This window comes from Oncorhynchus nerka, linkage group LG2 (assembly GCF_034236695.1).
Source record: "Oncorhynchus nerka isolate Pitt River linkage group LG2, Oner_Uvic_2.0, whole genome shotgun sequence".
In the NCBI taxonomy this organism is placed as follows: domain Eukaryota; kingdom Metazoa; phylum Chordata; class Actinopteri; order Salmoniformes; family Salmonidae; genus Oncorhynchus; species Oncorhynchus nerka.
In genome coordinates, this window is record NC_088397.1 from 39,132,312 (window position 1) to 39,147,227 (window position 14,916).

Below are 14,916 nucleotides of genomic sequence, written 5' to 3' on the forward strand. Positions count from 1 at the left end.
CTTCAAACAGTCACACTCCAAACTCCACTATGGCCAAGACCAAAGAGCTGTCAAAGGACACCAGAAACAAAATTGTAGACCTGCACCAGGCTGGGAAGACCGAATCTGCAATAGGTAAGCAGCTTGGTTTGATCAAATGTGGGAGCAATTATTAGGAAATGGAAGACATACAAGACCACTGATAATCTCCCTCGATCTGGGGCTCCACGCAAGATCTCACCCTGCGGGGTCAAAATGATCACAAGAACGGTGAGCAAAAATCCCAGAACCACACGGGGGGACCTAGTGAATGACCTACAGAGAGCTGGGACCAAAGTAACAAAGCCTACCATCAACACACTACGCCGCCAGGGACTCAAATCCTGCAGTGCCAGACGTGTTCCCCTGCTTAAGCCAGTACATGTCCAGGCCCGTCTGAAGTTTGCTAGAGAGCATTTGGATGATCCAGAAGAAGATTGGGAGAATGTCATATGGTCAGATGAAACCAAAATAGAACTTTTTGGTAAAAACTCAACCCGTTGTGTTTGGAGGACAAAGAATGCTGAGTTGCACCATACCTACTGTGAAGCATGGGGGTGGAAACATCATGTATCGTGAGATTTTGAGTGAAAACCTCCTTCCATCAGCAAGGGCATTGAAGATGAAACATGGCTGGGTCTTTCAGCATGACAATGATCCCAAACACACTGCCCGGGCAACGAAGGAGTGGTTTCGTAAGAAGCATTTCAAGTTCCTGGAGTGGCCTAGCCAGTCTCCAGATCTCAACCCCATAGAAAATCTTTGGAGGCAGTTGAAAGTCCGTATTGCCCAGCAACAGCCCCAAAATATCACTGCTCTAGAGGAGATCTGCATGGAGGAATGGGCCAAAATACCAGCAACAGTGTGAGAACCTTGGGAAGACTTACAGAAAACGTTTGACCTCTGTCATTGCCAACAAAGGGTAAATAACAAAGTATTGAGAAACTTTTGTTATTGACCAAATACTTATTTTCCACCATAATTTGCAAATAAATTCATTAAAAATCCTACAATATGATTTTCTGGATTAATTTTTTTTTTTGGTCTGTCATAGTTGAAGTGTACCTAATTACAGGCCTCTCTCATCTTTTTAAGTGGGAGAACTTGCACAATTGGTGGCTGACTAAATACATAAAAACGGCTTTACCACATAAGAGTAATTCAATGCTTTGTTTCTACAGGCAGCCAATAGACAACCTGACTCCAGAGGAAAGGGACGCTCGCACAGTGTTCTGCATGCAGCTGGCAGCCAGAATCCGACCACGTGACCTGGAGGAGTTCTTCTCTGCAGTGGGAAAGGTGAGTGTCTTTACTTGTAATGTCATTGTCATTCTTGCCGAAAAAAAATGTGGCCACCGATTTGCTAAGCATTTGCACCAGGTGAGATGTTTGCTCCAGTTTTTTTCAGAAAGCTATTTAACACCAAAGTAAACATGAAACTTTGCAATTTACAATAGTTTTTTATTTATTTATTCTAACCTTTTAGTTCAAGCCTCAATGTTTTATTTAGAAAAGATGGGTGTTAAAAATGTAAATGTATTTAGGTGTTATTCACAGCCAACAAGAGCAATGGATTTAGCAATGTCTTCTCTTCTTATGCTCCATACATTCTAAAACAGATTATTTTGTTAATTTTCAAGGTGAGAGATGTGCGCATGATCTCTGACAGAAATTCGAGGAGGTCGAAGGGGATTGCTTACATCGAGTTTGTGGAGGCCAACTCGGTGCCACTGGCTATAGGATTGTCTGGCCAGCGACTTCTGGGGGTGCCAATAATTGTTCAGGCCTCACAGGTAATGGTTAGTAATCATCTCACAGAGATTTTATTCTTTCTATTTATTTTAACTAGGGCTGTCAATGTTAACGTGTTAATTACAGTTACATTTTGAAATCTTCATGCCGCAATTAAAAAATAACACATTTAAAGAGCAACTGCCCCTAAAAAACAAATTCTCATTTAGAAAACAGCCTATGTGTCATCAATATGAGTCAAACATTTATTCTATCAAAATTGACTACAAAGTGTAAATAGAATAATTATATTGAATTGAAAACCGTGGTCTTGACTGCTTCACAACATAAATGAAGGTTGTAATACCTGATCGTAATACCTGTGGTAAATTTGAGTTGACTTTGGATATCCTTATTGGGCTAGTTGGGAACCATTGGCAAATTACACAATGTACATGGGAAAATGTGTTAACTGTAAATTGTAGACATGCCTATACAAATATTAAAAGCATTTAATGAGAACTAAAAGGTGTACAACATGAAAAGATTGTCTCATATACATTGTAATTTATTGACAGTCCCTAGCACCGGAGATGATCTATCCAAAGTTCAATTAATTTTGCCACGGTCACACACCAACCGGCTGAAGCTAAGTGGCTAAATAATTTGGCTAACTTGTCCCACCTACAAACACACACATGAGTCACCCACATCAAACCACCCCCTGAATTCAGTCATGGCCACTAACTAGCATTTCTTAATTAACCAAATCTTAAACGAGGCCAAATCATGAAGTGCAGTCACCCTTTAATCGCATATCAATTTTTTTAGACCACAGTCTGTTTCCGCACACATTCCTTTGAGCTCACACACTCTTTGCTCTCGACAGCTAGCAACCTTTCTTGTGGTGGAGAGACCATCCACTATGCGTGCAGCTTTCAGCTACAAATGTTAAGGAAAACTTACAGAAAGTTCAACCATAAACACTTTCTCAGGTACTTCTTTAAATCACAGCAAAAACATATTTGCACAGAAGTAGCTCGTCAGTTATGCTAACATTAGCTAGCTGGCTAACCAAACAAGAATATTTAGAATGCCATGGCTGATTGCCTCTAGATTCAACACTAATTTCCCACAATGATTTGAATTAAAACAGAACTTCAATTCCATTTAGCTATTGTTTTTGTTGTCTCATTTCTAGTACAGTAGCAGCTTGTGACTAGTTCATGTTGGGCATGGATAAGAAGTAGCATAGGCTAGATCTAATAGCTGTATGATATTTTACATTTATATCACACCTGAGGCGAGTTCAACAAGGCTTCTGTTTGTGGTGAACATGTTGCCAGAGTAACAATTTCAGTTGAATGAACATTGCAAAATGTTATGGTGAAGCATCAAACATTTACTTTTTGTAAGGATTACTGTGACTTTTTAGCAACAATGTTCAAACTGAAAATGACTTCGCTATTCCTACTAAATATAGTGGAAAGTCTACATAGCCAATTAATATATTTTGCGCCAGTTAAGACCTGAAACACACACTTATGTTCGCGGCACACTACCTTCTCAGACTGTTAGCTAATGTTACGAACGGTCGCTGCTAACACAAAACAAATTGATTATGTTAACTATTTCCCTTGTTGAATGCACCTTGGCTGAGATGTTATTGTCTTAGAAAACAGTTTATTTTGAGGTTTCGGTGAGGTTCTGTTGACATGCATTGAAACGTGTGGCCTTTTCATGGATTTCTTTTCCAAATTACTACCAATGAACATACAAATTTCCTAAAACTTCCTAATACTAAACATAAAATACTTTAAATAAGGTTTGGGACATCATTGGTCTATTACATTTCAGCAAGTAGCAGGTCTATTACGCACCAGCAGCTAGAATTTGTCCATCCACAATTCAACTGTGGGAACATGGCAGCTATCAACAGCAGACAACTGAAAGAGCTGGCCGGTACTATACGAGAGATTGTTTGTGAGGAGATTACCTCTGCCCTCGATTTAAAATGAAAACCTGTAAATGAATCACTGGTAGTGCTCACTGCTAAATTGGATACCTGTTCAACCGAAGTGTAAAGTCTGGAGAAGACAGCCAATGCGACACAGGTGCGACTGAAAACAGCGCAAGCTATGTTTGAAGGGATAATCAAACTCTTAAAAGAGGAAACAAGTATCTGAAAGACTACAACTTGTGTTGGGTGGTACTTCCTGCTCTGGGCCACAGTCTCTTGGTGGGCTTTTTTGAAAAGGAGGCAGACACTAACAACACAATCCTTTGTTTAGGGACAATGAGGGGACATTGGGAGCTGCTTTTGAGAGGAAAGCTCAGTCAACATAGTGAATGGGTTGGGGGCCTAAAGTTTTAGGAGGGCAGTTCTTACACAGTATGAAATCAGAGTGTCTTGTTTGTAAATAATGCATGGGAAAGTATTGTAGGATTTGGCTATACCGACATCTATGGATAACATAATTGTGTTTGTCAAACAGGTAGGCCTACCACGTTTTTGAATAGGAAGAAATAGGCTCAAATTCTATATGTAATTCTATGATTAGGCCCATAACATTTTTTGGTGCGCGCGTGCACATATAGTGGGCATAAAGGAATTTTACTTTATCGGAAAGTTACAATGTTTCAATCACTGTGCAGCCAACTGCCTATAGTAGGTAACAGTTTATTTCCAATAAAGACACCTGTTATCACACATGGCACGACCCCACCATTGTTACAATTAGAATAAAAATAACATATTATCATTTATCATATTATCATTTAATAATCCTGTAGAACTGTAAAAAGAGTGAGATCATTTGAACTTTGGAAACAAGTGCTTTCGTAAATGCATGGCGGGCCTCGTTTTGCTGGAGCAGCGTAAAATAAGTTTTTTGTCAATGACCCAGCCTTAACTAATTTTGTTTATTTACATATCGAATTGGATTGTCCAACATTAAATTTCATAATTTCTTCATTTTGTGGCCCACATAGTGGCCTCTTCCCTCTGCTGTTGTGCTGCATTGCAGTCAGAAATGTTTTCTCTTGGTAGCTTCTCCATATCAAAGATACCCAGCATTTCCACATTCAGCCTGTCGGTGGTCCCATGTAGCGCAATGTTCTGGGTGGCCATTACGCGTATCAGGGCTATGAGCCTCTGCAGCACCTGCTGCCAATGGAGAGTCTCTCCGTCAATAGCCCGTTGGGATTGGGCATTGATAGTTTGCTTGGACACCAGCCTGTTCTCCAGCATTTTGCTTGGAATAAATGAGCCATGGTCTCTCCACTCTCACCCCGTTTCCCATCCTCCTATTGTAGTGGGCCACCGAAAATATTTGTCTCATCTCTTGGGAAATTCCACACCTTATTCTGATATTGCCCAGCATGCACTAAAATGTCCCGTAAAGATCCATTCATATCTTTTGGCCACTCCCCGGGATCGTTTATGTTTTTTGTCTGGGAGTTGGATTTAGCAATAGCAGCACCACTGTCATCGGGGACGTAGAAAGACAAATCTGAGTCCGTGTCCCAGATAGTAGGGTCTCCGCTGGCATTGTTTGGAGGTGTGGCTCAACTGGTGCGACAACCTATTCTTGTCCACCCAGAGAGCAGTCATCATAGGGGGAAATGGATGGCTCGGAATCCTCCTGTTCGCCCTCTTTGCTGCTAGAACTAGCGAACGGGGGCTCGTCTGTCTCTGAATTTATGTCCTTGGAGACTTGTTCTCCACAATGGCTTAATGGACATTGCTGCACGCTGATACATTTCAGCAGCGAATCTCTTAGACTTCTCTCATTATTTCTACAATATTTTTTATATATATTTGCTTCCTGATAGTTTTTGTCTCTTAGACATGGTAGTAAATTTGGTTGCAAATCTCTGAACTTCGGGAGAAGTGGGAATGGGGTGGGAATGGGAACTGCAGCAACAGCTATGAGCTTGGGTACCGCTGGCGGTGTAGTAGCCGATCAGGGGTACCGGAGGGCAGCAGCCAATTTCCAAATTGCCGCCCCAAATTCAAGTGACCGCTTCAAATCAAATTGTATTTGTCACGTGCTGAAAACAACCTTACAGTGAAATGCTTACTTTACAAGCCCTTAACCAACAATGCAGTTTTAAGAAAAATACTTAATAAAATAAGAAATGAAAGTAACAAATAATTAAAGAGCACCAGTAAAATAACAATAGCGAGGCTATATACAAGGGGTACTGGTACAGAGTCAATGTGTGAGGGCACCGGTTAGTCGAGGTAATATGTACATGTAGGTAGAGTATTTAAAGTCACAATGCATAGATAATAAACAGAGAGTAGCAGCAGCGTAAAAGAGGGGGTGGCAATGCAAATATTCTGGGTAGCCATTTGATTAGGTGTTCAGGAGTCTTGTGGCTTGGGGTTAGAAGCTGTTTTAGAAGCCTCTTGAACCTAGACTTGACGTTCTGGTACCGCTTGCCATGCGGTAGCAGAGAGAACAGTCTATGTCTAGGGTGGCTGGAGTCTTCGACAGTTTTTAGGTTCTTCCTCTGACACCGCCTAGTATAGAGGTCCTGGATGGCAGGAAGCTTGGCCCCAGTGATGTACTGAGCCGTACGCACTACCCTCTGTAGTGTCTTGCTGTCGAACCTTTTTAGGATCTATGCCAAATCTTTTCAGTCTTCTGAGGGGGAATAGGTTTTGTCGTGCCCTTTTCATGACTGTCTTGGTGTGCTTGGACCATGTTAGTTTGTTGGTGATGTAGACACCAAGGAACTTGAAACTCTTCACCTGCTCCACTACAGTCCAGTCGAGGAGAAATGGGACGTGCTCAACCCTCCTTTTCCTGTAGTCCACAATCATTTATTTTGTCTTGATCACGTTGAGGGAGAGGTTGTTGTCCTGGCACCACAAAGCTAGGTTTCTGTCTCGTTGTTGTCAGTGATTAGCCATTTGGCCACTGTTGTGGCCAACTTACATTTTTTACCTTTATTTAACTAGGCAAGTCGGTTAAGAACAAATTCTTATTTACAATGACTGCCTAGGAACAGTGGGTTAACTGCCTTGTTCAGGGACAGAACGACAGATTTTTACCTTGGCAGCTCGGGGATTCGATCTTGCAACGTTACGGTTACCGGCCCAACGCTCTAACCACTAGGCTACCTGCCGCCCCAACTTAATGATGGTGTTGGAGTCGTGCCTGGCTGTGCAGTCATGAGTGAACAGGGAGTACTGGAGGGGACTGAGCACGCACCCCTGAGCGGCCCCATCAGCGTGGCGGATGTGTTGTTACCATTACCACCTGGGGATGGCCCGTCAGGAAGTCCAGGATCCAGTATCCAGTTGCAGAGGGAGGTGTTTAGTCCCAGGGTCCTTAGCTTAGTGATGATCTTTGAGGGCACTATGGTGTTGAACGCTGAGCCGTAGTCAATGAATAGCATTCTCACGTAGGTGTTCCTTTTGTCCAGGTGTGAAAGGGCATTACGGAGTGCAATAGAGATTGCATCATCTGTGGATCTGTTGGGGCGGTATGCAAATTGTAGTGGGTCTAGGGTTTCTGGCATAATGGTGTTGATGTGAGCTATGACCAGCCTTGCAAAGCACTTCATGGCCACAGATATAAGTGCTAAGGGTCGGTAGTCATTTAGGCAGGCTACCTTAGTCCCTGTGCCCAATAACTTTATGGTGGCTGCTTGAAATATGTTGGTATTACAGACTCAGACATGGAGAGGTTGAAAATGTCAGTGAAGACACTTGCCAATTGGTCAGCGCATGCTTGGAGTACACGTCCTGGTAATCCATCTGGTCCTGCGGCCTTTTGAATGTTGACCTGTTTAATCAATAAAGTAAAAATTTGACGTACGTATCTGATCATCGTGCTTATTACTGGCAGATACAGATGTCAGAATCTCCTTTAAAGAGCCACAGGATGGCGCTTTAGTGGTTCCTTACTAGAAAATCAACCATTTTAAACTGAATTAAATGAATTAGTATTGATTAACAAAACATTTGTTGATGATCCTCTGATTCTATGGGGCGCCATCAAAGGTTTTAATAAAAACAACGCAACTGCATTTGCATCTGGGCTGAATAAATCACAGCTAAAGAAGATATCAGAATTGGAAAAGTTGTTAACAACGTTAGAGCGTTCTCAACAAACTTTTTTTGGATTAGGTAGCTACTACTCTCTTCAAATTCGTGTCAGAACTAACTCTATTAATAAGACAGAGCGAAATTGCTATCCATCGAGTTGGACTCGCAGTAATGGTCAGTTAGCGGATATTGCAACTATTGAATCTGATTCGGGTGAATTTTCAACCAAAGATTTTCCCGTTTCGATAAAGAATACACCTCTTGTAAATCCACACCAAGCCAGATATATCTTTTAAAAATAATTAAGAACTCCTCTTCTCTCAACTGATGAAGCCGGTGTGCTAGGAGCCCAAATCTCTCTCTATGAACTCAAAAGGGCATTTGATAACATGAATAAAGGTAAATCACCTGGTTGTGACTGTATTCCTCTTGAGGTCGATTTAAAATGTTGGGTTCAATTAGGTCCACTGTTACCTGAAATTATTATTATTATAGCAATCGGAAGAGAAGGGCCTTCATCAGGGAGGTGACCAAGATCCCAATGGTCACTCTGGCAGAGCTCCAGAGTTCCTCTGTGGAGATGGGAGAACCTTCCAGAAGGACAACCAACTCTGCAGCACTCCATCAATCAGGCCTTTAGGGTAGAGTGGCCAGACGGAAGCCACCCCTCAGTAAAAGGCACATGACAGCCTGCTTGGAATTTTCCAAAAGGCACCTAAAGACTCTCATACCATGAGAAACTAGATTCTTTGGTCTGATGAAACCAAGATTGAACTCTGACCTGAATGCCAAGCGCCACATCCCTTGGAAACCTGGCACCATCCCTGCGGATCAATGGAAAGATGAACGGAGCAAAGTAGATAGATCCTTGATGAAAACCTGCTCAGGACCTCAGACTGGGGCGAAGGTTCACCTTCCAACAGGACAATGACCTTAAGCACACAGCCAAGACAACGCAGGAGTGGCTTCGGGACAAGTCTCTAAATGTCCTTTAGTGGCCCAGCCAGAGCCCGGACTTGAACCCGATCGAACATCTCTGGAGAGACCTGAAAAAAGCTGTGCAGCAATGCTCTCCATGCAACCTGACAGAGCTTGAGAGGATCTGCAGAGAAGAATAGGAGAAACTCCTCAAATACAGGTGTGCAAAGCTTGTAGCGTCATACCCAAGAAGACTCGAGGCTTTACTCGCTGCCAAAGGTGCTTCAACAATGGGTCTCAATACTTATGCAAATGTGAAAACTACAAAGCAAATAAAAACGTGTTTTCTTCCCCTATAATCAAAATATATTATACCTAATTAGCTTCAAATTTGAACTTGAATTTCTTACATTTCTTATGATTAATTAATTAAGTTATGACTCATCTCTGCGGTTAACTCTTTTCATTCTTTTAAATAATTTGACAGCCTTTTATTTAAACAGCCTGAGGCAATCTGCACCGTTTCCCTACGTTCACTTTGTGTGTGCTTTCTCTAGGCTGAGAAAAACAGGGCTGCTGCCATGGCCAACAACCTGCAGAAGGGCAACGCTGGCCCAATGAGACTCTACGTCGGATCCTTACACTTTAACATCACAGAGGAGATGCTACGAGGAATATTTGAGCCCTTTGGAAAGGTAAGAGGCGTTGTACAATGTACCGTAGGCTTCGCATAAATGTCAACATTGGGGAAGCCGTTTTTTCACACACACCACAAAAATCACCTTTCTAATAACGCATTGCATGCATCCATCACATTTGCAGACTAACATAAGGTAAAATGCCTAATGTGATGAGTAGATTTGTGAACCGTAGGCCAAGTCATTGTTATAAGTATATATAACTCAATGAATGTTTGCAAAAATTACTGTTCTGAACAGAATGCAGGTGAGCGATTGCAGGGGTTAAAATTCTCCATCACTGCAATAAAAATCTCTGGGGGGTGGTTTAGAGATGACATAACCTAATCCAGAAGCATGACTGTTCTACGAAATATATTCCCAAATATTTATCTTCTCTGTTAAGCACTGTGCACTGAACTGACATGTGTGACTGTTACTGACGAACAGCTCTTTGCGCAATACCAAGTGTCGGCTGGAGTGGTGTAAATCTCACCGCCTTTGGACTCTGGAGCAGTGGAAACGCGTTCACTGGATGGTGATGAATCACGCTTCACCATCTGGCAGTCCGACAGAAGAATCTGGATTTGGCGGATGCCAGGAGAATGCTACCTGCCCCAATGCATAGTGCCAACTGTAAAGTTTGGCGGAGGAGGAATAGTGTTCTGGGGCTGTTTTTCATGGTTCGGGCTAGGCCCCCAGTGAAGGGAAATCTTTATGCAACAGCATACAATGAAATTCTAGACGATTCTGTGTTTCCAACTTTGTGGCAACAGTTTGGGGAAGGTCCGTTCCTGTTTTAGCATGACAATGCCCCCTTGTTCAAAGTGAGGTCCATACAGAACTGGCCTGCACAGAGCCCTTACCTCAATCCCATCGTACACCTTTGGAATGAATTGGAATGCCAGCTGCGAGCCAGGCCTTACTGACACCACGATGTTCAGAAGAAGGGAATGAAATAGTCTATAATGTGGCGCTCAACCCAACTGTGTAGCCTACTGCAGCTAATCGCAAAGCAAATCAAAGCCACTACTTTTAGCATTCAGGTAAGGATGTAACTTTCCAGTGCTACTATTTTTGCCATGTAATGCTGTTATTAAAACAAAATCAGACAACCCCATAGTAGAGTAGTTGACCTATTTACATAGTCGGCTTGTTGTGTGTTCTGTAAGATATATTCCTCTCGAGGCACATTCAAGTTGCGATAGGGAGGCGAACCTGCATTCTGACAAGCAGTTAATGCACAACAATTGTTAATAAATGTACAAAATGATCCTCTTTCCCTAAAAGCATGACAGTCATCATCACTTTCTTACATGGAAGGGGAGGTTAACCCTGCTCCGTGTGTTGCATTGAGCAAACCTAGAGCTGAGCAGAAGCGTTTATTAGGATATGCATGCAGGGCCTGGGAAAAATAAATATTTACCCATTTCATCCAATTCTATGTCATTTCACATGACTGGAGAAATTAGCATATTTTTTATACCACAACATGACCGAAAAGACAGGCTACCCGACAAACTGAGATAAATAAAAACAACATCGTCTTGAATGCAACCAATTGCGTAGTCCTTCAAAAAGAAGGGGGAGACAGATTGTAGGTCTACAACATATCAGTGCTATGTAGACTTTAATCTGTAATCCATTTCCTTCCACCAGATTGAGAGTATTCAGCTCATGATGGATAGTGAGACGGGGAGATCCAAAGGATATGGCTTCATCACTGTAAGTAGCACATTCAATCCAGTCAATGGATGCACACAATACTACGATTATTGTGAATACTCAGAATAATGAAATTGTTCGATTAAAATGTTTACATGCTTTGCAAGTAGAACAATTTCCCTTACAATCCGATTTCCATGGACATATATTATAATCTGATGGGAAATAAACGTTATATCACAACGACCATATTGTTAATGACTGGGAATTCCCAGGGATCTCATTATACGATGTTATCACGATAATTAGGTGCGGATACGATATATATTGTGATTCTATATGCATTTCAATTCTATATGTACACTATTTATACAAAAGTATGTGGACACCCCTTCAAATTAGTGTATTTGGCTATTTCAGCCGCACCCCTGGCTGACAGTTGCACACGTGCAATCTCCATAGACAAACATTGGCAAGTAGAATGGCCTTACTGAAGAGTTCATTGACTTCGAATAGGGCACCGTCATAGGATGCCACCTTTCCAACAAGTTAGTTCGTCAAATCTCTGCCCTGCTAGACCTTCCCCGGTCAACTGTAAGTGCTGTTATTCTGAAGTGGAAACCTCTAGGAGCAACAACAGCTCCGACCGCGAAGTGGGAGACCATACAAGCTCACAGAACGGGGGTGCTGAAGCGTGTAGCGCATACACATCGTATGACCTTAGTTGCAACACTCACTAACGAGTTCTCAGACTGCCTCTGGAAGCAATGTCAGCACAATTACTGTTCGTCAAGAGCTTAATGAAATGGGTTTCTATGGCCGAGCAGCCATACACAAGCCTAAGATCACCATGCGCAATGCCAAGTGTTGACTGGAGTGGAAACACGTTCTCTAGAGTGATGAATCACGCTTCACCATCTGGCAGTCCAACAGAAGAATCTGGGTTTGGCAGATGCCAGGAGAACGCTACATGCCCCAATGCATAGTGCCAACTGTAATGTTTGGTGGAGGAGGAATAATAGTCTGGGGGCTGTTCTTCATGGTTCGGGCTAGGCCGCCAGCAAAGGGAAATATTTAAGCTACAGAATACAACAACATTCTAGACTATTCTGTGCTTCCAACTTTGTGGCAACAGTTTGGGGAAGGCCCATTCCTGTTTAAGCATACCAATGCCCCTGTGCACAAAGCGAGGTCCATACAGAACTGGCCTGCACAGAGCCCTGACCTCAACCCCATCAAAGACCTTTGGAATGAATTGGAATGCCGGATGCGAGCCAGGCCTAATCGCCCAACATCAGTGCCGACCTCACTAATGCTTTTGTGGCTGAATGGAAGCAAATCCCCGCAGAATTGTTCCAACATCTAGTGGAAAGCCTCCCCAGAAGAGTGGAGGCCATTATAGCAGCAAAAGGGGACCAACTCCATATTAATGACCATGATTTTGGAATGAGATGTTCGACAAGCAGGTGTCCACATACCTTCGTCATTGCAATTCAATACTGCAGTTTTATTGCGATTCAGTGTTCCGAACATATTGCTTGTGCTCATTGCGGTTAAACCATGTGCCAACATTATAAGCAAGAAAACATTGAATGTTGGGTTCAACTTGGCTTTCCATGGAATGCGTTCTGTTATAACATGATTAGCTACAGTGTGTTTGTGTCAGGAGCACCTTCCAGTATAAATTTAAAAAACGCCAATAATGCATGTAGTCCATTTTTAGAGCCCACATTATTCTGACATATTTTAGAATGTAGTAATAATGTGGTTGTCAATGCTTAATGCCATTGGGAAGACAATTCATTATTGTTATTGTTAATGCATACTTTTTTGCATGCATTTTTTGGGGGGAGTGCTTTTTCTTTATTACTACAATTAAATATAAAATTGAGGTCCTTGAAAATGACAATTAAGTGCGTAAGAAACTCCTTGAATTTGACTCTTCAATGTCTTTATGAATCCTGATTGGTGTGCATGAAAACATAGTCAATTCATTTTCTCTCCAGTTCTCAGACACAGAGTGTGCCAAGAAGGCTTTGGATCAGTTGAACGGCTTTGAGCTGGCTGGCCGGCCGATGAAGGTGGGCAATGTGACTGAGCGCACAGACGCCTCCAACGCCAGCTCCTTCCTGGACAACGACGAGCTGGAGAGGACAGGCATTGACCTGGGCACCACTGGGCGCCTGCAGCTCATGGCCAGACTGGCTGAAGGTAAAGCCAGAGAGAGCCCAGGGCCTGTATTCACAAATAATTCTGAGGAATCATGTAAGGGATGGTTCATAATGTACAGAATGAGGATCTGCAAGGAAAGGGGGAGGGTCATGTCATTTGTAATTGATGAAAGCAATGTCAGCACAATAATAATTTCAACATTTCTCAGTGTTTTAGAATTAGTTGCTTATTAGGCCTGACGCTGCCCCTCATCTCTGATTCTGAGCTGAGCACGCAATATCAAGTGCGCCTTTAGGTATTTAGTGTGGTGTCAATCAAATGATCCATAGGCTGTACGAAGTGCATGCTCGGAGAAGCAGAGAGCAAAGTAATATTTTGATGAAAATGAACTTAATTGAGTCATTTGCACTGCTGGTAAATAAAACGAGGCTGCATTACACACTACAATGGATATTCCAACCCTGAGCCCGGACAGCTTTTTTTTTGTGCTGCCGAACCAGTGACTGTGCAGTGTAGGCAGTTCAGGAGGAGAGACAAAGGCTTTTTCCCCAAATATATAAAAAAAATAATTCTAAATGTAATATCGTGCGTGCGGACTAGCCTATATATTCTGTTCAGTTTGAGAAGGAGAGCGCTTTAGATGGTAAGTAGGACCGGAGGTAAACTTTGATAGCTTGCTACTACTATAATTGATATGATTAAAAACAATGTTTCTTGCTTATTGACCTCACAATAACCTCACAATAATCCAGATTCGAGTAACTTGCATTGTGGTGCTGAAACTTGCAGTGGCAGCGTGGCGAAATCTAGCGGAAATCGACAGCTCATCAAATCAAATTTTATTGGGCACATACACATATTTAGCAGATGTTATTGCTGGTGTAGGGAAATGCTTGTGTTCTAGCTCCAAAGGTGCAGTAATGTCTAACAATTCACAACAATACACACATCTAAAAGTAAAAGAATGGAATTAAGAAATATATAAATATTAGGACGAGCAATTTCAGAGGGCATTGAGTAGAATACAGTATATACATATGAAATTAGTAAACATTATTAAAGTGATCAATGATAACATGTCCTATGTACATTGCATTTGGAAAGTATTCAGACCCCTTGACTTTTTCCCAATTTTGTTACGTTGCAGCCTTATTATATGACAGACTGTTAGTGATCCCTCTAAATTACATAAAGGGGTGCCCCAATGTTTGATACTCGGCCCACTACTGTTTACAATGTATATCATATACAGTGCCTTCGGAAAGTATTCGGACCCCTTGACTTTTTTCACATTTTGTTACGTTACAGCCTTATTATAAAATTGATTAAACACACAATACCCCAATAGCTATTTTCAGGTCTCTCCAGAGAGGTTGGTTTGGGTTCAAGTCCGGGCTCTGGCTGGGCCACTCAAGGACATTTAGAGACTTGTCCCGAAGACACTCCTGCGTTGTCTTTGCTGTGTGCTTAGGGTCGTTGTACTATTGGAAGGTGAACCTTCGCCCCAGTCTGAGGTCCTGAGTGCTCTGTAGCAGGTTTTCATCAAGGATCTGTCTGTACTTTGCTCCGTTCATCTTTCCCTTGATCCTGACTAGTCCCCCAGTCCCTGCTGCTGAAAAACGCCCCTACAGCATGATGCTGCCACCACCATACTTCACCGTAGGGATGGTGCCA

The 14,916-nt window shown here is 42.3% G+C and overlaps 1 protein-coding gene across 6 annotated transcripts in view; it reads left to right on the forward strand.

Annotated features, from left to right (window-relative positions):
* Positions 1–14,916, forward strand: part of LOC115135069 (RNA-binding protein 39-like) — a 58,132-nt gene that overhangs the window by 18,152 nt on the left and 25,064 nt on the right. For 3 of the 6 annotated variants that reach the window (XM_065026312.1, XM_029669339.2, XM_029669323.2), the window contains 5 exons: positions 1,200–1,317; positions 1,659–1,817; positions 9,286–9,423; positions 11,065–11,130; positions 13,077–13,281. In XM_065026312.1, coding sequence (XP_064882384.1) covers positions 1,200–1,317; positions 1,659–1,817; positions 9,286–9,423; positions 11,065–11,130; positions 13,077–13,281 — 686 coding nt within the window. The remainder of the gene's footprint in view (positions 1–1,199; positions 1,318–1,658; positions 1,818–9,285; positions 9,424–11,064; positions 11,131–13,076; positions 13,282–14,916) is intronic. The other 3 variants (XM_029669331.2, XM_065026309.1, XM_065026307.1) reach the window with 3 other exon arrangements.